This window comes from Lacerta agilis, chromosome 12 (assembly GCF_009819535.1).
Source record: "Lacerta agilis isolate rLacAgi1 chromosome 12, rLacAgi1.pri, whole genome shotgun sequence".
NCBI lineage: Eukaryota > Metazoa > Chordata > Lepidosauria > Squamata > Lacertidae > Lacerta > Lacerta agilis.
In genome coordinates, this window is record NC_046323.1 from 53,860,099 (window position 1) to 53,887,171 (window position 27,073).

The 27,073-nt window shown below is 44.8% G+C and overlaps 2 protein-coding genes across 2 annotated transcripts in view; both read left to right on the forward strand.

The window, feature by feature from the left end:
• Window positions 1–960: 960 nt before the first annotated feature.
• TRDMT1 (tRNA aspartic acid methyltransferase 1) lies at window positions 961–14,328 on the forward strand. The gene is made up of 9 exons (XM_033165841.1): window positions 961–1,037; window positions 1,627–1,698; window positions 4,534–4,599; window positions 5,378–5,447; window positions 6,461–6,544; window positions 9,748–10,109; window positions 11,767–11,824; window positions 13,455–13,584; window positions 14,124–14,328. Exons 1-9 carry the CDS (start codon window positions 1,000–1,002, stop codon window positions 14,222–14,224), a joined length of 981 nt encoding a protein of 326 aa, XP_033021732.1. The 5' UTR covers window positions 961–999; the 3' UTR covers window positions 14,225–14,328.
• A 6,779-nt stretch (window positions 14,329–21,107) lies between these two features.
• Window positions 21,108–27,073, forward strand: part of TBRG4 (transforming growth factor beta regulator 4) — a 30,785-nt gene continuing 24,819 nt past the window's right edge. The window contains exons 1-3 of the mRNA XM_033165716.1: window positions 21,108–21,169; window positions 24,834–25,330; window positions 26,324–26,647. Of these exons, the coding sequence (XP_033021607.1) occupies window positions 24,917–25,330; window positions 26,324–26,647 (738 nt within the window). The 5' untranslated portion in view covers window positions 21,108–21,169; window positions 24,834–24,916. The remainder of the gene's footprint in view (window positions 21,170–24,833; window positions 25,331–26,323; window positions 26,648–27,073) is intronic.

The following is a 27,073-nucleotide window of genomic DNA, read 5'->3' on the forward strand; positions in this document are numbered from 1 at the left end:
CACAAACACTGTTGCTGTGTGTAGGTTTTATTTTGTTTTTTATTTTATATTTTGGAAATGTACACCCAAGTTTTTCCCCCTTTAATTTTTTTGGGGCCCCCCAAGAGAGCTTAGGGTCCTAAGCTATAGCTTGTTTAGCTTATATATAAATCCAGCACTGGACTGCCTGCTGCAAACATAGATCACTCGTCCTTCAAGAACTGTGTCGACTGCCGGTTCAATCCCCGTATGGGGAAGCTGCATATTCCTGCATTTCAGGGGGTTGGACTGGATGACCCCCAGGGTTCCCTTCCAAGTCTACAGTTCTATTGATTGTATGACTGCCAAGCACATTTGTTTGAGCATTGACAACTCTCTTAAAACTGTAGTGTTTGCTTCTTCTAGCCATTTAAATTTTGACAATGTTTTGAAAGGTTTTTTAAATTTTTTTTTTGTAAGCTTCCACTGTTAATCTCTTTGGAATAATTTGGGAGCTATTCCTGCTGTTCTCTTAAAGCAATTAGCTAATAAAATTCTGGGCTATGCACAGTCCTACTGGTGACTTAACCGCAACTGCAAATCTGCGAAGAACATCACCTGTGTATTAGAGGATGGCTATCCTTATGATGCGGGTGGCGCTGTGGGTTAAACCACAGAGCCTAGGGCTTGCCGATCAGAAGGTCGGCGGTTCGAATCCCCGCAATGACGGGGCGAGCTCCCGTTGCAAGTGCAAGTAGATAAATAGGTACCACTCAAGCGGGAAGGTAAACCTTTACCTGCAATAGCAAATCTGAAAAGAACATCGTCTGTGTATTAGACAATGGCTACCCTTATGACAAACACCTGGATTTAACAGAGTTACTTTTATAAGCTAAAGCGGCAACATGCAAAATGGAATGTGACTCATCCTATTTTAACAGAAGGAAAGAATGAAGGCTTCTTGTTCATACTGTAAAATGCCTAATCGATTTATTTATTTAGGGTGTATCACTGAAGGACTTCGACAGGTTGTCTTTCGATATGATCTTGATGAGCCCTCCCTGTCAACCCTTTACGAGGTGCGTGTTTCAAATTCCCTGTTTCTGTTTAAAAAGAGAGGAAAATGTGCGCTGACGTAGATCTTACAATATTAAATTTCTCCAGGAGGGATATCGGATAGCTTGACTTTTTTTCATTTAAGTTTTTTTTAAAAAAATTACGTACAATAGTACAAAAATTTATGACATTCAATAAAGTAAAAAGCAAGCAAGCAAACAAACAAACAGTTAGATGAGAGGGAAGAAAAGCAGAAGTGTGAACAGCTGAGTTACTGGCTGTCAGATTTTTGTTTGTCACCTGTTACGCTAGGGATAGAGAGATCTCCTGTACACTGCTTAATAATAATAATAATAATAATAATAATAATAATAATAAAACAAGTGTTATGTTCCAGTTTTATCTGCAGTCGACCCATGGAGAGTAATCTCTCTAAATTAGGCATGTCTTAATTCCAATGGGTCTACCCTGAGTAGGGCTTCCACCCCAAACTGTTATTTGTGTGAAATGAAATATGGAATAAATTATCTGGTCAGAACTCAAAAGCCGTATGCAAGAAAGTTAAGACACGTTCGCCAATAGCTCTGATTCCGTTCTCTTCCTTGTCTGCAGAATTGGCCGACAGGGTGATGTTTCGGACCCCAGGACCCGGAGCTTTCTCTATTTTCTTGATATTCTTCCAAGGTAATCAACTCAAAGTGACATTCCTTAAATCCATTTCCCTTCTCTAGATTTTCTGGGGTAACAAGCAACGGTGTCCCAAGCCAAGCCAAACCTATTGAACTACCAGCCTAACACTCGACAGCTCTCAAGATTAATAATAGGCAAAACACATGGGTTCCATTCTAAGATATTGCTGCAATAGCTAAGTGAGCTGGGTTGATACAGCAGGTGTGTGACTAAAGCGCTAATGTGGGCATCTCAGGCAGAGACCAGTCTGTCAGTGTTTTGCTGGACTCGGCCCAGTAGACCTGAAGGAGCGTCTCCACCCCCATCGCTCAGCCCAGACACTAAGGTCCAGCTCTGAGGGCCTTCTGGTGGTTCCCTCCCTGCAAGAAGTGAGGTTAAGAAGGAACCAGGCAGAGGGCCTTCTCAGTGGTGGCGCCCACCCTGTGAAACGCCCTCCTGCCAGATGTCAAGGAAATAAACAACTATCTGACTTTTCAGTAACACAAGAGCTGGTGTTACAGGGAACCAGGCAGAGGGCCTTCTCGGTAGTGGCACCCCACCCTGTGGAACGCCCTCCCACCAGATGTGAAAGAGAAAAACTACTACCAGACTTTTAGAAGACACCTGAAGGCAGCCCTGTTTAGGGAGGCTTTTAATGTTTAATAGATTATTGCATTTTAATATTCTGTTGGAAGCCGCCCAGAGTGGCTGGGGAAACCCAGCCAGATGGGTGGGGTATAAATAATAAATATTATTATTATTATTATTACTGGTGGAGTCTGAATATTGATCCTGTTTATTTGGGAGCTTGCAGCTTCACTCAGAGATGCTTGGCCAAGGAAGATAAGAAGCGTGTTTGCAGACTTCCAGGTAACATCACCCACCCAAACTAGACTCTTCTCAGGGTGTGGAGAGGTTGCACAAAATGGTTTGCTTACAGAGCAATATTTCTGTGTGTAAGTGAAGAGAAGATACAATTTAAATTCAAAAACAAGAACCGCTCCTTTGCTAGATACATTTGTTACCTCACCTATAAAGCAGGAAACACTGAGAATTGAGTAATGTTACATTTTTAAGAATGCCCCCCCCAAAAAATGGAAAGCACAGAATATTCTTAGAAGTAGCTAAAGTTCCATTCCCATGTGCAATTACCTGGAACTAACTCCCAGTGGAATTTGGGGGAAGTTAATTCTAATTAACATATGCAAATAATGCTGTGCGGTATGGCAAATTAACTAGCCAATATTTGACGGGACACCATATTGCCCCTGTTTCAGAGGATATTCACCAAAGAATGGAGTCAACATTCAAAAGTGTGTCGTCGTCCCCCCCCCGGCACGGTTTACATGCTAAATCCTCATGTGTAACGACATTACAAGCAGGCCTCGGGTGCTTATTATGGGATACAGTGACTGGCAAGAGAGCAGTATCGCAATTGAGCCACAGTTCGTCATCACCAAACATTTATTTTATTTGACTAAAAGCCATTACAAATCCAGTTCCAAATGCAGCCAATCCAATAAAAACCTATTAAGAAAGATCCAGAAACAAGCAGCCATTTACAACAAATCTACTTAATTAATACCCTGTTTTATTTTATGTGACTAGCACAAATACTTTTAGCGGCTTTTGCAAATAAGGCTCTTTTATATGTGGCAAGCGAGTCTCAGTCCGGTAATAGCCAACGTATTTTCACTTCTGGGTTCTGTCCCTGTAGCGGTGCCAACATCTGTTCCAAAAATCTCCCTGGGATTTTGATAGAGCTGACCATGGAGGATGTAATGGGGAAGATGATCTCCCCACAAATAAAGAATCTTAACTGCCTTGGAACTTTCCTGTCTCTTCCATCTCAGACTGATGTGGCATCCTTGGAAAGCGGAGAGCTGTAACTGCAGTTCTCAGGGAGAGAGAGGTTTGGTGTCTGCAAGTCTTGGGCTCTGGTGTGTTTGGATTTCAGCAAATGGTAACAAAGGGGAGTGTTTTGAGACGTGGATTGAAGATAAATATTGGGGCACAGTTAAAAGTGCTTCCTAACACTGTAGCAATAATAATAATAAATTATTATAAATAAATGGAGGAGACTCTTGAGAGTCCCATGGACTGCAAAAAGATCAAACCTATCCATTCTCAAGGAAATCAGCCCTCAGTGTTCACTGGAAGGACAGATCCTGAAGCTGAGGCTCCAGTACTTTGGCCACCTCATGAGAAGAGAAGACTCCCTGGAAAAGACCCTGATGTTGGGAAAGATGGAGGGCACAAGGAGAAGGGGATGACAGAGGACGAGGTGGTTGGACAGTGTTCTCGAAGCGACTAGCATGAGTTTGGCCAAACTGCGGGAGGCAGTGAAAGATAGGCGTGCTCTGGTCCATGGGGTCACGAAGAGTCGGACACGACTGAACAAGAATTTATTTCTACCCCACCCATCTGGCTGGGTTTCCCCAGCCACTCTGGGCGGCTTCCAACAGAATATTAAAATGCAATAATCTATTAAACATTAAAAGCCTCCCTAAACAGGGCTGCCTTCAGGTGTCTTCTAAAAGTCTGGTCGTTGTTTTTCTCTTTGACATCTGGTGGGAGGGCGTTCCACAGGGTGGGCGCCACTACCGAGAAGGCCCTCTGCCTGGTTCCCTGTAACACCAGCTCTTGTGTTACTGAAATAATGATCACATGCTTTCTTTGCCTGGAGCCCCGATCCTAGAAATGATGAACTTATTTTGGTCATCTTTTGAGAGAATTGCACTGCCACACTGTTCAGATGTCAAATGCAGAACCCATCTTAGCTTAAATGGAAATTTTGATCCAAACCTTCTCGCTTTATTAACTATCCTTTATAAAATAATTGTTTTGCAGACTTGCCAAGCTACCCAAATATTTACTTTTAGAAAACGTCAAAGGCTTCGAAACATCTTCTGCCAGGTATGGTGGAATACACTCAGTCGGCAAAGTGATTTCATGATCTTTATTGCAGCTCCTAAAGAGTGAATGAAATCCCCCCCAAAAAACCTCAGGCTTTATACACAAATGGGTCCCATCTGATTCTGCTTCCCTCCTGGAGCCTGATTGGGCGGCTCCTGCAGACCAATCAGGTTGTTGCATTCTAGGATCCTAATTGCCTATCGTTCTAGGATCCAAGCTCAGTACAATGGTACCACGGGTTGTGGACACGATCCGTTCCAGGGTGCCGTTTGCACCCCGAAAAGTCTGCAACCTGAGTGGCGATATTGCACATGCACGAAAGCGCGACATCGCACTTCTGCGCATGCGCGAACTGCATAGAACGCTTCTGCGCGCGGGGCGAAACCCTGAAGTAAACACTTCTGGGTTTTTTGCCGCGTTCAGATGCTGAAAAACGCAACCCTCAGCTATCGTAACCCGAGGTATGACTGTTATTAACATATGGTGGAATTACTTATTTTCTTATTTGCTGGAGGGGCGGGAGAGAATCACAGAAATGATGCAAAAGGTCTCTTCAGGCTGGAAAATGCTGTTTTCTGGGGGGGGGGGGGAAAGAGATTTGACATAGAAAGTAATAGAATATCTGCATTGGAAGGAGGCTCTCAGTGGTCATCTAAGTCTGGGTGACTCAGCGTAACAGTTTGCTAGCAGAAAATATACATACCACAACCTGAGGCATTTAACTTGTCATAGCCCAATTCATAGTTTTTAAATATGTATATATGTATTGTATTGCCAGAGATGAACTCATACGAACACTAGAGAAGTGTGGATTTACGTATCAAGAATTTCTCTTGTCTCCAACTTGCGTGAGTAACGTTATAACCAAAAACTAATCCAACTCTGAAAGTTCCCTTGTAGATCTACTCTTTTTGTGTGTGGAAAAAGATGATTGGGGTGGTCAGTCTTTTAGGTAGTGTTACTACCTGGATCAAGGCTACTCCTACTAGGGTTGGCTTCCAACATATGAAAACACTTAACAGAACACCACACATTGAAAAACTTCCCTATACAGTGCTGCCTTCCCTCTGCCTGATTCCCTGTAGCTTCACTTCTCGCAGTGAGGGAACCGCCAGAAGGCCCCCCTCAGTGTTTGTTGTTGTTGTTCAGTCGTGTCCGACTCTTCGTGACCCCATGGACCAGAGCACGTCAGGCACGCCTAGCTTTCACTGCCACCCGCAGTTTGGCCAAACTCATGCCAGTCGCTTTGAGAACACTGTCCAACCATCTCTTCCTCTGTCGTCCCCTTCTCCTTGTGCCCTCCATCTTTCCCAACACCAGGGTCTTTTCTAGGGAGTTTCTTTTCTTCTCATGAGGTGGCCTAAGTACTGGAGCCTCAATGTCAGTGTTTAGAACAGTGTTATTGTTTTGTTGTGGGATGCGGGTGGCGCTTGTGGTCTAAACCACGGAGCCTAGGGCTTGCTAATCAGAAGGTCGGCAGTTCGAATCCCCGCGACGGGGTGAGCTCCCATTGCTTGCTCCCAGCTCCTGCCAACCTAGCAGTTCGAAAGCATGTCAAAGTGCAAGTAGATAAATAGGTACCACTCCAGCGAGAAGGTAAACGGCATTTCCGTGCGCTGCTCTGGTTTGCCAGAAGCGGCTTAGTCCTGCTGGCCACATGACCCGGAAGCTGTACTCTGGCTCCCTCGGCCAGTAAAGTGAGATGAGCGCCGCAACCCCAGAGTCATTTGCGACTGGACCTAACGGTCAGGGGTCCCCTTTACCTTTATTGTTTTGTTATAATAAAACCTGGCATTTTGATAACTTGGCTGTTCTGCATGCTGTGGGCCTTGGTTACTTATAGCAGTCTTTTCCCTTGCAGCTTGGCATCCCTAATTCAAGACTAAGGTACTTTCTGATTGCAAGGCTTCATTCAGAGCCCTTTCCTTTTCAAGACCCTGGTAAGGTGAGGCCATGTTTTCTCTGTTCTTTGCGACACCACAGCTTAGCTCAGCACAGTAGCCAAAGATTGGGAGGCAAAACCTGCTGCATTCTCTCCGGAAGCCAGTGTGGGAATGTGCAGGGAGGCAGGAGAGGATATATTGTTTAACGATATCCTTCCTAGCTTGCATTAGCAAGTTCTATGTCTTAGCAGTGTTTAAACATTCCCCTTTAAACGCACAGCAGTTTGCTTGTTGCAGGTTCGTCTGAACCTCTCTCTGTAAGATCCCTTCTTGTCCCTCTTAAAAAGATATACATGGCAATCTTATTAAAGCGAATTTAGAAGTAGTTTACTCACACTCATTCAGTTGACAGCTGGATCCCTGAAGGCAGACTTAGGTTACAAAAGTATATATACTTGTGGAACTATCCCATAAGGGAGTTAGTCCCAAGTGACCGCAGACAGGCAGTCACTTCTGCTCACACACAAGGAAACACAAAATGGAAAAGAGAGGCGCAAAGGAGATGGTGTGCTCCTTTTCCCCAGATTAGGCCACCCCCCCAGTAGAAGAATAAGAAGAGTTTGGATTTGATATCCCGCTTTATCACTACCTGAAGGAGTCTCAAAGCAGCTCACATTCTCCTTTTCCTTCCTCCCCCACAACAAACACTCTGTGAGGTGAGTGGGGCTGAGAGACTTCAAAGAAGTGTGACTGGCCCAAGGTCACCCAGCAGCTGCATGTGGAGGAACAGGGAATCGAACACGGTTCACCAGATTATGAGTTTACCGCTCTTAACCACTACACCATACTAGTCACACACAGAGGAAATTTGTCCCAGCTCAGGAGGCAAAAGGAAGTTTTCTCCTGGCTGGTACAAAGCATCTCCTAGCATGTCCATTCTACGAATGTTGTACTTGACTGCTATGCATTTCACATCCCACAGCCAGCAGGTTTGCTTGGTCAGGCCAAGCCATGGTTCGGCTTGGCGTTACGTGCAAACGACAGCATTGCGCAAAGCAAAGCACCCAATGCGTTGGTTAAGCAGGCTGCGACGACTTTGCACAAGAGCTTGAGCTGGCGAAAATGTCATGAAACGACCTTTCCTTTTCATATCTCCTACAAGTTGTACATACAAATGCAAGCTGTCCTCCCGTGGAACCTCTCATTTGATATCTGCTTGCACAAGACAGCCTGCCACTGGAAAAAGTTCCACATTAGATCTCTTTAACTTCAAGGATTGCCTCTTTCCATATGAACCAACTCTGACCCCGCAACCATCATCAGAGGCCTTTATTTGTGTGCCTCCTATACGGGAGGTCTGGAAGGTGATAACACGAGAACAGGGCCTTCTCTGCAGTGGCTCCCCATCTGTGGGATGCTCTCCCCAGGGAAGTTCGCTTGGCACCTTCATTATATACCTTTTGGCGCCAGGCAAAAACGTTTTAACCAGTCCTTTGGTTGACCTGATCAACATCCCATTCCCTTTTAAAATCGCTCAGAATTGGAAAACAGAGATCTTACCGACAAAGAAAGATTGGCGGATTAAGTTGATGGAGTACGGCCGAGATGGATAAGCTTGAAAGGGCAGATAAGAGATCAAACGAAACAAAAATTCAAAAGTGATGGGAATATACTTAAAACAGTATCTGAAAGGCCATTATGGAGAATTAAATTTTTTGACTGGTTTAGAATAACTCCTGTAAGGAAAAATATAGAAGGAAAGTAGGTTACCAAATATATAGATACGTTATGATGGACAGTCAACTAAAAAAAGATAGAGGACCCAAGTAAGAAGGGGAGGGGAGTCAAGCACAAATGGAATACAAATGAATTAAATGATTAAGTACATATTTTTGTTTTCTTTATGATGTTTTAGAATCACATGCGTAGTAACAGGAAAGTCGAGATGTTACAAAGTGATTTCATTAACGTTTGTCAAAAGAAACTAAGGAAGATGAATTGCACCCATTCCCATTTTCCCATAAATTTTTGCTTTTGAATTGCCTCTCAAGCTGTTTGTCAATTGTGCCATTTCAGCAAATTCTTGCATTTTATTCTGCCAGTCTGTTATTGTCGGGACCCCTTCTTTCCACCCCTTAGCCACCAAGGTTCGGGCTGCGGCCATCGCATACAAAAATATTTCTCTCAAGCGATTTTGGGATGTCCTTAATAACAATGGGATGCGGGTGGCGCTGTGGTCTAAATCACAGAGCCTTGGGCTTGCCGATCAGGTCGGCGGTTCGAATCCCCGCGACGGGGTGAGCTCCCGTTGCTCAGTCCCTGCTTCTGCCCACCTAGCAGTTCGAAAGCATGAAGTCCAAGTAGATAAATAGGTACTGCTCCGGCGGGAAGGTAAACGGCGTTTCTGTGTGCTGCTCTGGTTCGCCATAAGCAGCTTAGTCATGCTGGCCACATGACCTGGAAGCTGTACGCCGGCTCCCTCGGCCAATAAAGCGAGATGAGCGCCACAACCCCAGAGTCGGACATGACTGGACCTAATGGTCAGGGGTCCCTTTACTAACAATACTCAACAGAAATGCCTCTGGTCTTTTTGGAAAAGTTATTCCAAGCAAAAATGGGATAGGTATATGTTCAAAAGTACAGTAAATGTTCGCTATCTATGCTAGCGTTCGAGTGACTTTGGAGAGAGAATGAGCCGAGTAATAAAAACAAGGCTAAATATTGATGTAGGAATGTATTAGATAATTAGGAAAAGAAATATATAATAGAGTACATTCATGTGTAAAATAAAAAAAATATACACTAGGGTTTAACAGGAAGCCCAAATTGTGGTTGTATACATATGATTTTGGAATATATTCCCCCCCCCCAAATATGATTTTTGTTAGTTTTCTGTTTGTATGTATATTATTTCTGTATGTGTTGAAAGATAAAAGTCAAGAAGCCATGCTGAGTGGTATAATATTGTTTATTTCTGTGATATGCTTTATATTTGGGTACATATTGAGTTTTGTACCGAATATTAACTTTATGTATTGCCAGTCAAATAATCTTGAATGCATTTCTTTTTGGTCATTTGTTTATTTTGTAATATAATAAAATTCTCAAAAATTAAAAAGGGGGGGAAAAGAAAGATGAATTGCAAATATAAAAACAAGAAAATCACATATCAGCAATGACTGTCAGAGAACTAGTGAGTTTCTCTTAAACCCAGAATAGATTAAAAAATCCTTAATTTAATTGCATGTTTTTGTTTAATGTTAAGATACTGACAGATTTCCCAAGGCAGGAGCCAGCGGGTTCAAAGACGTCCAGAGTTCCTGCAGCCTTGGCCGAGCGCAGCTCCCTTTCCAAGGCTACGAAAGATCCAGTCTCCGGTTATGACCATGATGGCGGACAACGCCCACAGGACTTTCTTTTCAAGCTCGAAACAGCGGAACAGCTGGAAAGGAAACAGCAAGCGGACAGTGACCTCTCTGTGCAAATGCTAAAAGCGTACCTCCAAGATGACGACGACGGGGAAGGAATGAGTCAGTACTTCCTGCCAGAGAAGTCCTTGCTCCGTTATGCTTTCCTCCTAGACATCGTCACCCCCTCCTGCAGAAGATCCACGTGCTTCACAAAAGGGTAAGTCTCTCTTGAAACTACGAATTGGTGCAGTTTCCCAAACTCGGCCCTCCAGATGTTTTTTGGACTACAACTCCCATCACCCCCAGCTAGCAGGACTCAGCGGTCAGGAATGATGGGAGTTGTAGTCCAAAAACAGCTGGAGAGCCGAGTTTGGGAAACACCGAGTTGGCGAATACTATCGTTATATTAGAATACAGTATTTTCTTTGTAGCTTTCTTTTTTTTAAATAAACCAGACTCTTCTGGAACACACTAACTGCGTTCTTCCGCTGTCTCCTTGGTTGCTGGATCAAGCTCCTCGCTGAGGAAGCTGGTGTTTGGAAGCCCTCTTGATACTCGACTAGGAAAGTCATAATTTCGTTGACATTCATGATATCTAACAAGCTGTGAAGCAGTGGCAGTTTAATGAGGACTGGGTACATCTTGCTGCATAATGCATCGTCCGTCTTGAATAAACTGTACAAAGTGCATTAAAAACCCCAATAAGTTTATTTGAAAGCCAGTCAACATTGTCCTTCGTGAGCCCTGGGTGTTCTCACAGCCTAGTCTGCTCTATATACCTTATTTTTCGCTCCATTAAGACGCACTTTTTTCCTCCTAAAAAGTAAGGGGAAATATCTGTACGTCTTATGGAGCGAATGGTGGTCCCTGGAGCTGAATTGCCCAGAGGCCAAAAGCGGATCGTGCTTTTTATTTTACAAAGAGAAGAGGGGGTGTTGAAAGGACCCCACTCAGCAGCTGATCAGCAAGAGATCGGGAGAGAGATAAGAGTCCCGGCTCCCTTTCAGCCCCACCCTCCATTGTTGAATGTGCTGCAGAGGGAGGTTGTTTGTTTCCCCAGCGACATGTGACTGGCTGATTAGATTATCTGTCTAGAAACTGTAGAAAAGGCTCCCTTTCCTTTAGAAGCTGCAGAAATGTGAGTTGAACCCCATAAAGACGGGGCTTTTCCTCTTTGCTTTTTCCCCCTTGCAAAAAAAAGCTGCAAAACTTTTAGCTGATCCTCAAAAAAGAGGGCTTTTAGAGCAGTGTTTTTCAACCTTTTTTGGGCAAAGGCACACTTGTTTCATGAAAAAAATCACGAGGCACACCACCATTAGAAAATGTTAAAAAAATTAACTCTGTGCCTATATTGACTATATATAAAGTAATTCTCTTGAATAGGAATCAAATAAACAATTTTTTCCCACGGCACACCAGGCTAAACACTGTTTTAGAGGAGGAAAACCAGAAAAATATTTTTTTTTCTTGTTTCCTCCTCTAAAAACGGGGTGTGCCCTATGGAGCGAAAAATACGGTAATAATAATAACAACAACGACGCATGTCTGAAAGGGGGGAAACAATGCAAAGATTACAGGAAATTCCTGGCTCTGGATTGTAAGTAGGGCAAACTGGGAATAAAATCCTATTTGGATTGAGTGCATTGTATGGTCTTATTTTTTTAAATTCATACTGGCTAATTTTACACACACACACACACACACACACACAGAGAGAGAGAGAGAGAGAGAGAGAGAGAGAGAGATTGGCTGCATTCAATAATGTTTTGTGCAGATTCTTTCGCAAGTACTGTCTTCTTAACCTCTGCACTCCCATCAATTCTGGAAATCTCACCAGAATCTTAACATCTTGCTCAATTAATTTTTTTTTAAAGGTATGGTAACTATATAGAAGGAACAGGCTCCGTGTTGCAGACAGCAGAGGAGATTCAGGTACAGTGGTCTCATTTATATGTTCCTTGATTAATTTTGAGGTGTGTTTCCAGAGCTTTACTCCAGATGTATATAAGCAGCAAAACACTTTGCAGAAATAAACCTGGAATCCCAGATTTAATCAAATACAGTGGTACCTCGGGTTACAGACGCTTCAGGTTACATACTCCGCTAACCCAGAAATAACGCTTCAGTTTAAGAACTTTGCTTCAGGATAAGAACAGAAATCGTGCTATGGTGGCACTATCTTTTTAAGATAGTATTTTACCTCCCTGTTGCTTTGACTGCATACTTTCTATTTCTCTTTTTTTCAGAAATGTTTCCTTCTGGATTGTTTTATGTATATATATCCTGGAGAGAAGTGACTAGTGGGGTGCCACAGGGTTCTGTCTTGGGCCCAGTCTTATTCAACATCTTTGTCAATGACTTGGATGATGGGCTTGAGGGCATCCTGATCAAGTTTGCACATGACACCAAATTGGGAGGGGTGGCTAATATCCCAGAGGACAGGATCACACTTCAAAATGACCTTAACAGATTAGAGAACTGGGCCAAAGCAAACAAGATGAATTTTAACAGGGATAAATGTAAAGTACTACACTTGGGCAAAAACATCAAAGGCACAAATACAGGATGGGTGACACCTGGCTTGAGAGAAGTATATGTGAAAAGGATCTAGGAGTCTTGGTAGACCATCAACTTGACATGAGTCAGCAGTGTGATGCAGCAGCTAAAAAAGCCAATACAATTCTGGGCTGCATCAATAGGAGTATAGCATCTAGATCAAGGGAAGTAATAGTACCACTGTATTCTGCTCTGGTCAGACCTCACCTGGAATACTGTGTCCAGTTCTGGGCACCACAGTTCAAGAAGGATACTGACAAGCTGGAACATGTCCAGAGGAGGGCAACCAAAATGGTCAAAGGCCTGGAAACGATGCCTTATGAGGAACGGCTTAGGGAGCTGGGTATGTTTAGCCTGGAGAAGAGAAGGTGAAGGGGTGATATGATAGCCATGTTCAAATATATAAAAGGATGTCATATAGAGGAGGGAGAAAGGTTGTTTTCTGCTGCTCCAGAGAAGCGGACACGGGGCAATGGGTTCAAACTACAAGAAAGAAGATTCCACCTAAACATTAGGAAGAACTTCCTGACAGTGATTGCTGTTCGACAGTGGAATTTGCTGCCAAGGAGTGTGGTGGAGTCTCCTTCTTTGGAGGTCTTTAAGCGGAGGCTTGACAGCCATCTGTCAGGAATGCTTGGATGGTGTTTCCTGCTTGGCAGGGGGTTGGATTGGATAGCCCTTGGGGTCTCTTCCAACTCTTATGATTCTATGTCTTCATATGCTGTAAACTGCTTTGAGATTTTCCTTAATAATAGCTTGCCCCTTAACATTCCTGGACCCTCGTGGGTGCCTTAAGGAAAACCTGCTTCTTGGGCCAACTCTTCCTGCCAATCTTGCAACCCAAAATCTGATGGGCCTGTGGCAATTAAAGTTTCAACTCAGCCCTCCTAAAGTCTCCTTCCTTCAAATGTGGTATGCAATCAATTGCTAAAGAAGAAGTGCATAGGAATTTTGTAAAGCGATTGGGTTCACCCCAGAACTGTTAACTTGTGCGTTTTCCCCACAGCTGGAATCTGTGTTCAAACCCTTCGAGGGTTTGTCTGAAGACGAGAAGCTTACGAAGCTGTTGACGCTTAAACTGCGGTACTTTACTCCAAGAGAAATAGCAAATCTACAGGGATTTCCTCCTGAATTTGGTACGTGCCCGGTTAAACTACTACTACAAATACGCAAAAAGTAATAATAATAATAATAATAATAATAATAATAATAATAATAGCCCATCTATAAAATAACCCAATTTATGGAGAAAAGTTAATTTGGTGGAATATGGCTTGTTTATCATTACAAACTTGACCCATCTTTCGATTATTTTGGGTGGATTTCAAAGTGCCAAGGGCCCCATCAGTGCAAACATTTCTGTGAAAAATACGGTATGTGCACCAGGTATTAAGACACCAGGAAATTCCAAAACGTAGAGATGGTTACAGCAGTACTGTATAAGGTCCATTCCAAGTAAAATAACTGAATGCACTGCATTTTATACATGTTGAATCAGGAGAAAGGTTGACTGATCTACCAGTACCACCCAAGTACAAATGCATAGAACTTCAACTACTAGAAATATGAAGTCATTGCACTCGGAATTGAGAAAATCCCTACGATGGAGGGAATAAAGAGTGAACTTGAATTTGGTTGTTGTTTTTTAATTATCTGTTGTTATTGCTTGCCACAGGTTTTCCTGACAAAGTAACCACAAAGCAGCGCTACCGCCTGCTGGGAAACAGCCTCAACGTACAGGTGGTTGCTAAATTAATCTCAATTCTGGTTGGGTAATGTTGGAATGCGACGGGATCAAGGGGAACGGGCCAGCAGACATCCTGCTACATCAAAAGATGGATTTGCTTCTTTGGAAAATTGCCCCCCATGGGTAGCTGCTAGTGTTTAACAACATGGTAAGCTCAGGTCTTTACAATATCCAAATGAATACTTTGCATGACCTCCGAAATCGGATCTTCGACCAGGACGCCGATCAAGACAGAGCGTCCATTATCGCTGCCCACTATTCTATTTGGTACCCGCAAATTAAGGTCAACCATTCAAGGCCCCGTTACCTGGAGACACTGACTTTGAATCACGGTTCCAACAGATGCCCTTCAGCATCCTTAGAGGGGAGACACCTGGAACACAAACGCAACTATGGAGGCAATCAGGTCAAGGATATAATGAATTTACCTGCTGATTTCCCCCCTTTTATACCACACCCAGAGCATTTTTTATTGTCTATTAACTGTTTCTCAGGCTGATTCCCCCCAGGAAGTGACACACTCTTGCTGATAAAGGTCTAAAAATCACACACCTGGTAGACAAGTTTGCACTTGCAGCTAAGAAGCTCTGTTCCTAATTATTATTATTTTTTAAACCCAGGCAGTGCCCGTGGGTCTGAAACCGCTAATAGCAATTAGAGGAGTCAGCAACCTTTTTCAGCAGGGGGCCGGGTCCACTGTCCCTCAGACCTTGTGGGGGGGCTCAGGAAAGAACGAATTCCTATGCCCCACAAATAACCCAGAGATGCATTTTAAATACAAGGGCACATTCTACTCATGTAAAAACACGCTGATTCCCAGGCCAGACTGACAAGGCGATTGGGCTGGATCCGGCCCACGGGCCTTAGGTTGCCTACCCCTGGGTTAGAGGACCTAAGCAATTCTTTGGCTGGTGGAACCGCTGGGCTGAGCTTGTTCATCTGTTCCTGCTATGTTAATGTGTTCTAATTTTAAAACTTTTATGCTGTAAAAATGTCCTGCTGCGATTCCCAAATGTTTGTCTTTATATTTGTGTTGTGTATTATGAATATTGAAGGCAGACCTGCCAGTTCTTTGCAGCACTGTCTTGTAAGAACCATGCTCGTGGCTCGGAAATTGTTAAAAGCTACTTTATCCTGTCCCCAGTTTTGAGGGCTTTGCGGGTGTTGTCAGGGGGGGGGGATTCAAAGCTGATTTAAGTAGCTTCAAAAGGGAGGGGAGATTTGGAAGCCCTTCAGCCAGCTCCCAGAATCTTTTTCTGATAAAAGTTGGCAGTTATTTCCCCAAGCTGAGCCTTTTTATCGGAGCAGTTTGATGATAAAAGCTCCTAATCACGCAGCGGAGACTCGGGAGAGACTTGACCCGGCGCCATCTTCCCCGGAGGTCAAATCAAATGCTTTTATTATATACAACAGAGTAACGCACCACTTTGTACAAGTTACTATATACACAGACTCGACAACTAACTCCCAACTCTCTCATACTAACTCTTGTTACAGGTGGGTAGCCGTGTTGGTCTGCCATAGTTGAAACAAAATAGAAAATTCTTTCCAGTAGCACCTTAGAGACCAACTGAGTTTGTTCTTGGTATGAGCTTTCGTGTGCATGCACACTTCTTCAGATACACTGAAACAGAAGTCACCAGACCCTTAAATATAGTGAGGGAGTGGGGAGGGGTATTACTCAGAAGGGGGGTGGGAATGGGTGATCAGCTGATAGATGTGGAAAACCTGTTGACGGCTGCAATTAGTCTTGAAGGAAAAGGCAAGGGGTGAGATGGCTAAAGATAGCTTTGTTATGTATAATGAGATAAGAATCCAATGTCTTTGTTCAGACCAGGTTTCTCCATGGTTTTAAGTTTGGTGATAGTTGCAATTCAGCCACTAACTCTTAACACTGAACTGCTGTTCCTATAAAGCAGGCATGTCCAACAGGTAGATCGTGATCTACCAGTAGATCACTGGACGTCTGTAGTAGATCATTGGTAGATCATGGGCTCCCCCAAAAGAAGTTCAACAACTGTGGCTCCCCTAAAAGAAAAGCTCAACATTTAACTCCTCCCTGAAAAAACTCAATAAATTTGACCCGAATCCCTCCAAAATGGGCCTTCATCCTTCCTTAAAAAAGCTCAACAACTTTGACTTGAACCTGGTAGATCACTGCCAGTTTTTAACTCTGTGAGTAGATCACAGTCTCTTGGGAGTTGGCCACCCCTGCTATAAAGGAAAGCTTTTAGCCAATCACAGCCTGTTGCTAGGCTTCCCTGTCTCCCAGCAGATTTCCACATATACCCTTGTTTAACTCGGGCTTCTGGCCAACTCACCAATTGTCCACTTGAAAGCTGCAGTTTCTCACAGACCTCAACAACGTAAGCTCAAACAGCTGTACACTCAAGACACAAAACAGCTCAAACCCCTTTTGCTCACAAAAGACACAAACAGGTCAGTTGCTGGAGACACCAAAAGATACAACCAGCAGTTGGGAGTAAAACTAGGGCGTAAGCCAGCTATGCTGGCTGGACCAAGGAGGATGCCTCTCTCCCTTTATTGTTGCAAGTGGGCATGTAGGCAAGTTGCAGAACTTTATCTATGCAAGAATGTACAAAACGGAAGTGTCTGTAACCTGAGGTATGACTGTATTACCTGTAGGTTGGCTTCAACTAGGGCCAGGGCCTTCTCAGTACTGGCCCCGACTTGGTGGAACAGTCTGGCACAAGAGACCAGGGCCCTGCGGGATTTGGCATCTTTCCGCAGGGCCTGCAAGACGGAGCTGTTCCACCTGGCCTTTGGGTTGGTTTCAGTTTAACCCTGATGTTTTGTTCTTTTGGGGTGATTGGTGGGCTACTTAAAAATGAGGCTGCAGTTTACATTTAATTTTAAATTGTATTTTAATCTGTATTTTAATGAACTGTTTTATGTTTTTGTTGTGATTTTATTGGTGTTAGCCGCCCTGAGCCCGGTTTGGCGGGGAAGGGTGGGGTATAAATAAAAAATTATTATTATTATTATTAGGCGTAGGCTATTGGCATAGTGTTTTCTATGAACCAGATTGTTATATATAAATCACATGTTCATAAATTTACACAACACATACATAAATATATAAACCACTTGTCTGAAATAGTAAGGTAAAGGTTAAGGGACCCCTGACCATTAGGTCCAGTCGTATCCGACTTGTTACAGAATTTCCCCTCACAAGTTACACAAGCATAACATGTACATACTAGTACTCAGTTAGCCCGTTAAATTAACGGGCGCTAGAACATATGTGGTGAAACTGTTGCCCCAGCAACGTCGGGAACACGCGCACAGCGTCTCTGTGCTCCAAGTCCCAACGGCTGTCTGTGGGGCACATGCGCAGTAGCGCAATCCCACGGACACAGGGACTGGACGCAGAGACACTTGCACTTTATTATATTTGATGCCCATTTCTTAATAAGTGGCCCTCGTAAATAAGGGGTGCTAAACTCGTCTACCCCTCAGTGTCCTAGAAACAGATACACGACCACTACAGAATCACTGCTGGCCATTATCTTATCTCCAGCACAAGGCGTTAACAAATAGCTTCCAATGAACAAATAGACGCGACTGATAAGACAGCAACACTGTATGTAAACTGCCCGACCTGCGAACAAGGTTGATAGAAACAGTTTCAAATAGTATCAGAACTGTGTCATTTCACTTACGCTAGAACCTTACCAAATGGCAGGGTTTCTGATCACTTAATATAAAGAGGGCTTGGTCGTTCAAGCAGAGACCTCCTGTGTGGGGTGGGGGACCCTGTTGCAACAGTTTAATAAATATCAGGCTTAATAGCTCCTTTGCTTCTCAATATTCTGTTATTTTCTACTGATAGAGGACTCTGTACAGGCTCTTGCGATACCCCATAAGGAGCAGTTTCTTATATCAGTAAGAAGGCAAATATATAAGCCCAAAATATGCCGTCGTAGTATTAGCACATTAAGGTGGAAGCATAGGCATTGCAACAAAAAAATTGCCAGTGGGCTTTTGCCAACACCACTCTGCAGATGTTTGGGGGCTTCTAGTTGGATTCTACATACTCTTTGTGTGCAAACCCTATAAAAAGTCCCAGTGGACAACGCCCAGGGTTTAGCTTTTGGGAATTATCCCACTGAATCAATTGCTCTGTGCAGACCAATAAAACGTTGGGACTCTCTCCTCTCGTGTCTGATTGGCAGCAAGTACCTGTATGCAGGTGTCATAATTATGATGGGAGAGCCATGTTTAGGGAAGTTTTTAATGTTTTATCGTGTTTTTAATATTCTGTTGGGATATACCTTGATGGGCGGGGTATAAATTATTATGTGGTTCAGCTTCCAACTGTTGGGGCATGTGCAGAGTGCCCACTCAGTTGAAAAACAGACAGTTTGGGAACTAACAGTGCAATGCAGTTCCACAGTTTATAGGTTGCATAACAGTTGTAATTTATAGTATTTCCAGCTGCATACAGCCTCCTTGCAGTGTTCCAGCACAGATCAGGCTCTGCCCAAAGGCAAACTTGCTTCAAACACACGTTTATTCACACTTTAGCTTGTGTTGAGTCACTCACATGCTTGCTAACTCATTCTTACAGGCTTAACTAGTTGCAGGTGTAGGACCAACACCCAAAATGATCCAGCACACCTAACTTTAGGTGTGTTCTAGCCAAAGGGTGGAAACGCCCAAATTTGTTGATATACAGATTCAACTGTAATAAGCAAGTTTTTGTCCCAATTTGGGCCTTGCATTTTAAGTCATTACCCACCAAAATTTACAAAATGAATCGTCCTTACTGGAACCCCCCCCCAAATATTTTAATATAGAAGTTGAAAGTCAGTCTCTTTCAGTTTAAGAAAATGAAAGCAAAGTGTTTCGGAGACCGATCTAGTAGAAAACCATTTCGGATTAACGTTCAGAAATGTTTTTGGAACTTTGCACCATACAAGTTTTGTTTCTTAGGGACCTGAAGTTGCTTTACATAATTGTGTGTAAAGCAAAAAATAAAGGATGTAATTCAGAGGCATTTGAAGCAGACTCTTGCCTATTAAAAAGGTCCTACCCCAGCACTATTTTTTGCTCCAATGAACAATACGTCTAGTATTTCGAGACTAACATTTCCCCAAATAGCTGAACAGCATACAGTTTATTAAAAAAACACCAATTTAAACCAAGTGGTTTGGCCAAAAAGCAATAAAAAACATTGCAAGTAAGTTGCAGCACAGCACAGCTGTTAGCTCTGAGTGCATATGCTCCGTTTTCACAAGGAGACCGACTTCTCAGCTTAAATTTGAAACTGGTATCCCTTTGCAAAGTTCTGTGAATTTAAACAAAAAACACATCTCCACATTTGCCACAACCTAAACCACCTAAAATTTATTTTTAAAGGTTGAATATCTGGGAATGTGCGATAGCTCATTAAGGACTTTAAGAGTTTTTTAGTTTGCCAGCTGTCCTGTATAATACAGGTGCCAAATGCTAATCCTGTATTTGCTCTTTTCTTTAAATATATACTCTCATAAAACCGCAGGCTATTACAATAACCCTGCCAATGTTCTTATCTGTTTACAATTCATCTGTAAATACTCAATAAATTTCCATTCTTTTATATAAAAAAAAAGTTTGTAGTCTTGATTTCTTAATTCTTCCAGAGGGGCCGTCCCGTTAGGCTGCAATTGTGATGGGAATGCTTCCATCACCAGATTTAAAGGAAATGCCCCCTGGCCCTGAGATTTGCCAGAACGAAGGTGGAAACCCTAGTTATAATTTAAGATAAAGCATATAGGCACCCAAAATTCTTCCTTTAGCAGCTTCTCTTGGCTCCTTATGCCTTTTGCCAAAAAAAAAAATTCCTAAAAAGAAGTTGGAACCCTCAAAATTGTTCAGAGGGAAAGGAGTGAGCTTCAGAAAATGGAGTTGGCTTTTAAAAATAAAATAATAATATTGTTGCTGAGAAATAGAGATCGTTGACCACAGTACTGGATCAACCCTACAGCCTTGGATAAGCATACAGCTTCACTACCAGGAAAGTTATAACGAAAAAACCCAACACCTACCAACCGCCCTGCCCAGCAACAAGCCCCACGATTCCTTACAAAATGAGGAAAATAGCGCCTGACACTCCTATTTATAGCGCTGGCAGGCCTCTGAGGGTGTGGCTTATGCGCCCAGTCCCCGCCTACTTTCCTATTCCCCCTATCCCGTAACACAAGCTGACCAAAGGTGCCGCCTCCAAATCACCATTTGCCGGCTGTTATGGAAGAGAGGGGAAACAGGATCCCTCATGCCCAGAGAAAAGATGGCGCGGGCGGCCCTTCCGGTCTTCCTTTCTCAGTAGCCAATATGTCTGGGTCACAGGAATGAGAGAAGGGAAGTGAGGCGCCCATAGAGATACTTTTTAATAGAAGCCTACCGCATGGTCTGGATAGGCACTTTCTGAGCTCTCACGACGGAAGCGGTTTTTAAATGACTGGGCTGTAGTGGTGTTGGTCTGACGCAGTAGAAATATTTTTTTTTAATTAAAAAATTGCCCAGTAGCACCTTAGAGACTAACTAAGTTTGTTCTTGGTATGAGATTTCCGGTGCATTCTTCAGATACACTTAAACAGAAGTCTCCAGACCTTTATATATAGTGGGATGAAAGCTCTACTACACCGACGGAGTATTGTGTAAAATCTTTTTCTGCAGCCCAATCCTCAGAATTCATGTTTATTGACTAACTTACTTCCCCGCCCCGAAGCAAGTCCCGCTGAATAAACTTTAAAAAAAAACCCGATTCCCCCCCGAAAACACCTCTGTAACAAAAGTCTACGGTGCACGTTTCAAACGGATCCGTCGCGCGCGACGGAAGCGACGCCATCAGCGCGCGACGCTCCCCTCTCCCGGCGCTCTGGAGGCGCCTGAGTGCACGCGCGGGCAGCCGGTTGAGGTCAGGCCTGGCGGCGGCGGCGGCCCAAAAACCGAGCTAAAGCCGCAGGAGGGTGAGGACTAATAACGATTTAAAAAATAATAATGAATAAGCGGAGGAGGAAGAGGATGTGGCAGGACAGGGAACCCGGCCTGTCACGAGTTGGTGGGGGAGGGGCTGCCGGTTTTTGAGGGGGGTCGCCCTTCCCCCCCTTTATTCCCTCCTGCATTGCGGGGAGCGGGGCCTCCTTGTCGCGATCGCGTTCACCTCCAGGGCTTCAGCCCGTCCTGCTGCCCCCATACTCTCTCTCTCTCTGTATATAATATTTTTTATTAATTTTCAAATTCAATCCAATAATAGCATCATCATAACAATACCAAATTATCACCAAATTATCACACAATTATATACTCGCTTTGCATTCCTTTAGTGCTGCCTTTCCTTCCAGCGCATACCTCGGGTTACGGTCGCTTCAGGTTGTGTGATTTTGGGTGGCACACCGGGACCCAAAGTAACGGGACGTGTTAATTCCGGGTTTTGGCGCTCGCGCAGAATCACTAAATCGCGCTTTGCATGTAAGCGCCGAATTGCGTCACGCGTGTGCGCAGATGCAACGGTGCGGGTTACGAATGCACCTCCTGCATGTATTGCGTTTGCAACCCGAGCGTCCACTGTAAAAGAATAAGTAGCCACTCCACAAAGTGGCTTCTTCCCAGCAACCCTGCGAGGCGGGCCGGTGGTAGGAGTCGTGTGTTGCCCATTGGGGGAGGCTGGGAGGGAAGCCTTTATCGGGGTGGGGTGGGGGGTTGTGTGTATATCCCATGTGGGGGAAGAAGTGGTGGGGATGAACATGGAAAGTTTCTCCCTCTTCTCTCTCTCTCTCTCTCTCATGTGCCCCAACTGCTGTCACCCCACAAAAGTTGGAGAATGAAGTCTGAAGGGGGGGGGTGCCCCACCTTTGACCCAGTGAAACTTACCTGCAATATAGTCGTGATTTTTGCGGGAGTCTGACTCGTGCTGTGGATAGTGATGTGTGGGGTGGAGCTTGCTTTTCTGCTCAAGTGGGATTTGCACGCAAACAGCAGGACCGAATAGGTCTGGGGAACTGTGAGGTCACTTAGTTAGTTTACTGCAAAAGTGAGATTTGAACTTAGGAGTTCTGCAGCTGCAGCATATCCTATCAGTCAGAACTGGGAATTGAAATTGGCCAGTGAGTCCTGATCTCCCCCACTCTGCTAGGCCAAGTTTGACAGATGGGCGGGACTACTTACCTGTCAATCACCTGACACCACAGCGATACCAGGTGACCAGTTTTTGCCCATGTAGTTTGAAATCAAAGGAAGCACCAACAACCAGCTGATTGTCAGACCTCACCTGGAATACTGTGTCCAGTTCTGGGCACCACAGTTCAAGAAGGATACTGACAAGCTGGAACGTGTCCAGAGGAGGGCAACCAAAATGGTCAAAGGCCTGGAAACGATGCCTTATGAGGAACGGCTTAGGGAGCTGGGTATGTTTAGCCTGGAGAAGAGAAGGTTAAGGGGTGATATGATAGCCATGTTCAAATATATCAAAGGATGTCATATGGAGGAGGGTGAAAGGTTGTTTTCTGCTGCTCCAGAGAAGCGGACACGGGGCAATGGATTCAAACTACAAGAAAGAAAATTCCACCTAAACATTAGGAAGAACTTCCTGACAGTGAGAGCTGTTCGGCTGTGGAATTTGCTACCAAGGAGTGTGGTGGAGTCTCCTTCTTTGGAGGTCTTTAAGCGGAGGCTTGACAGCCATCTGTCAGGAATGCTTTGATGGTGTTTCCTGCTTGGCAGGGGGTTGGACTGGATGGCCCTTGTGGTCTCTTCCAACTCTAGGATTCTATGATTCTATGTCAGGGCTTGCAAAGTGCTGTGCTGTTGATCAGGTGTGGTTTCAGCCCAGTTGTGTCTTTACCTGCCCCACAGCTGAAGTCACTTTTTAATGTATTTATTATTTAATAAAATGTTATGTAGTGCTTGATTGTTTAAAAAACCCCTCAAAGCAGTTTGCAAGAAGATAAAACAAATAAATAGAGGGGGTGAAATCACAGCCATGCTTTAAAATACACAAAAGTTAAAATACTAAAACAGATTAAAAGTACCAGTACTTTCTAAGCACCTGCGTAGGCTTGCAGAAAAGATATTAGCCATTATTAGCAGCTTCAGTTTTCTGAGTGAGTGGGTTTGACAAACCAAATGACATTGCACATTATATGACTATACAGCAGCCTTTTTTTTTTACTAGTTCCTTAAAGTTAAAAACAGAACTACTCTTGCGCTGTATATGCATGCTGTATTGCTGGACCCACTGCCCAAGATCTCCCTGGCCTCATTCTTCTCCCCCCTCAGGAAACCTCTGTTGTTGTTCAGTCGTTCAGTCGTGTCCGACTCTTCATGACCCCATGGATCAGAGCACCCCAGGCACTGCCTCCCGCAGTTTGGCCAAACTAATGCCAGTTGTTTCGAGAACACTGTCCAACCATCTCATCCTCTGTCGTCCCCTTCTCCTTGTGCCCTCCATCTTTCCCAACACCAGGGTCTTTTCCAGGGAGTCTTCTTCTCATGAGGTGGCCAAAGTACTGGAGCCTCAGCTTCAGGATCTGTCCTTCCAATGAGCACTCAGGGCTGATTTCCTTCAGAATGGATATGTTTGATCTTTTTGCAGTCCATGGGACTCTCAAGAGTCTCCTCCAGCACCATAATTCAAAAGCATCAATTCTTCGGCGATCAGCCCTCTTTATGGTCCAGCTCTCACTTCCATACATTACTACTGGGAAAACCAGGAAACCTCTGCTCTTACGCAATTAAATAATGGTTCCATTTGATCTGCTTTTGCTAGCACTCAGAGCATAATAGTCCTTTTCGCTGAGGGTCTCTTCTGTTAATTCAAAATCCATATTTGTAATCTGCTGGTTGGGTTAATTGCATTGATTTCCTCTTAATGCTCTGAGCCCTGGGGGACAGATACTTTGACACAACAATGTTTCCCCCTCAGTAAGTCCCGTGGCTGATTGTTACCACCATTCGAGAATCTTGACAACACGGTCTTGTACATTCATAATCAGAAAAAAGTCTCGCTGAGTTCAGAGGGAATTACTTCTGGGCAAATGAGTACAGGATTGCACCCTGACTCGGTTTGCACCAAAGCCAGTGGCGAATCGATGTCTGCATTTAACAGTTTTCTATGCTTTTATTGGTGTAAACCACTTGTGATGTATATTTTCATGACATAAAAAGGTAAAGGTAAAGGACCCCTGACAGTTAAGTCCAGTCGCAGATGACACTGGGGTTGCTTTGCAGGCCGAGGGAGCCAGCGTTTGCCTGCAGACAGTTTTTCTGGGTCATGTGGCCAGCATGACTAAGCTGCTTCTGGTGCAACGCAACACCGAAACTAGAGCAGCGCACAGAAACGCCGTTCACCTTCCCGCTGGAGTGGTACCTATTTATCTACTTGCACTTTTTTTGGCGTGCTTTTGAACTGCTAGGTTGGCAGGAGTTGGGACCGAGCAATGGGAGCTCACCCCGTCGTGGGGATTTGAACTGCTGACCTTCTGATTGGCAAGCCCAAGAGGCTCAGTGGTTTAGACCCCAGCGCCACCCGCGTCCGTTTCATGACATTGCGGTATAAAAATAATTTTTATCAATAGATAAGTTATGGAAAATCCTCACGAGCTGCCTTCACATTTTCTCCCTGCTCTTATGCAGCTCCCTGGAGATGAGTTGATGCCCACCCAGCGCTGCTCCCCTTCCCCTTCGTACTCCTCGCTCCCGGTGGTCCTCGCTACGAAATGGCTGCCAAACTGATGCACCGCTGGTATCGGCTCTACAGGGTCTCGTCCCCCTTGTGCGCCCGAGCTCACGTGGTGTCCGTGGGAAGCAAGATGGTGGTGGCCAGAGGGCCGCCCCAAACCCCTTCCGCCCCGTTGACGGCTTTTAGCCTCTCGAGGCCCACAGACAAACTCTCTGTCAAGCAGCAGGTGGACGGGGCGCCCCCCGAACGCAGCGAGTTGGAGGACATCATCAGCTCGGCGTCCACCACAGAGGATCTCCTGCGCTTGGAGGAGCTTCACGCCGTCAACGCAAACCAAGCGGCCGTTATAATCTCCCGACTCTCCCGTCTAGTGGCAGAGAAAAAACTGGACCCCGACAGCATCTTGCGGGATGAGCGCTTCCAAGACCTGCTTCAGATCATACACAGGCAGGTGGGTTCCACAGCCTGTAAGTGAAAACAGGTGGCTTCTTTCTTTCTTTCTTTCTTTCTATCTATCTTTCTTATTGATTGAATTTATATACCGCCCTATACCCAGAGGTCTCGGGGTGGTTCACAGAATAAAATCACAACCTATATAATCAGAATAAAAACAACAGCCCAATAACAGCACTCCCCAGAAAAGAGCCACGTTTTAAAAGGATATAGGATGTCCCATCAGGTCAACCAAAGGCCTGGTTAAAAAGGGACGTTTTTGCCTGGCCCCTAAAGGTGTATAATGAAGGCACTAGGTGAACTTCCCTGAGAGCATTCCACAGACGGGGAGACACTGCAGAGAAGGCCGGTTCTTGTGTTGCTACCCTCTGGACCTCCCGAGGAGGAGGCACATGAAAGAGGGCCTCAGAAGGTGATCTCAGGGCCTGGGTCAGTTCATATGGAAAGAGGCGGTCCTCGAGAGCCAGTGTGGTGTAGTGGTTAAAAGTGGTAGACTTGCAATCTGGTGAACCGGGTTCGTGTCTCCGCTCTTCCATATGCAGCTGCAGGGGGTGACCTTGGGCTAGTCACACTTCTCTGAAGTCTCTCTGCCCCACTCACCTCACAGAGTGTTTGTTGTGGGGGAGGAAGGGAAAGGAGAATGTGAGCCGCTTGGAGACTCCTTAGGGTAGTGATAAAGTAGGCCAACCAGATGCTCATCATGGGAAACCTGCAAGCAGGATCCGAGCGCTAGAGCCCTCTCTCCCATCTGTGCTTCCCAGCAGCTGGCATTCAGAAGCAGCGCTGCCTCCCAACGGTGGAGGAAGAGCCGAGCCACCGCGCCCAGGAGCCATCAATAGCCCTCTCCTCCTCCACGAATTCGTCCTAACCCCCTGTTAATGCCGTCCGAGTTGGCGGGCGTTGCTGCCTCCTGTGGCAGGGAGTTCCGTAGTTCTCCTGCGCGTGAAGAAGTCCTTTCCTGTATCCGTCCTGAATCTTCTTTTGTGTGCAGGGGACTCGGGTATGGAACACCGCTTTGGTGAGCCTCTTCAAGAGCCTCCAACTCCTGGGCCTGGAGCGGAGCAGGCCGGAGATGCGTTCGGTGGAGCAGGAGGTGCGCTGGCGGCTGAGGCGGCTGACCTTCAAGAACCTCGCCTTCCTCGCTGAGCACGTGGCCACCAGCGTCCCCAAGGGGCACCCGAGCGAGCTGCTGAGCGACGTGCTGAAGCACCTTGAGCTGCGTTGGACGGAGATTGCGGACGTCAGGACGGTGGTGATGCTCATGTCTAAAGTGGGGCCCCTCTCCCCAGTATTGATGGAGAGACTGGAGGATAAGGTAGAGGCAGGAACCGGTACAGTCCAACACCGGGGGGGGGGTGAGGGGAGAGGGGATGCACAGGATTTATTTATTATTAAAATGCAGTTGAATGGCTATGTAGAAAGTCAATGAAACGCAGAATACAATACAGTGGTACCTTGGTTCTCAAACCTAATCCGTTCTGGAAGTCCGTTCCAAAACCAAGGCGCACTTTCCCAGAGAAAGTAATGCAAAATGGATCGATCCGTTCCAGACTTTTAAAAACAACCCCTAAAGCAGCAGTTGAACATGAATTTTACTGTCTTAACGGGACCACTGCTCCATAAAATGAAAGCAATAAAGGATCTTTTTTTGAAAATAATTTACTATTTATTGGTAATTGGACACATCAAACGGCAAGAAACGATGTCCCACAGTCACACGATCAGTCAACCAGAAGCTGAA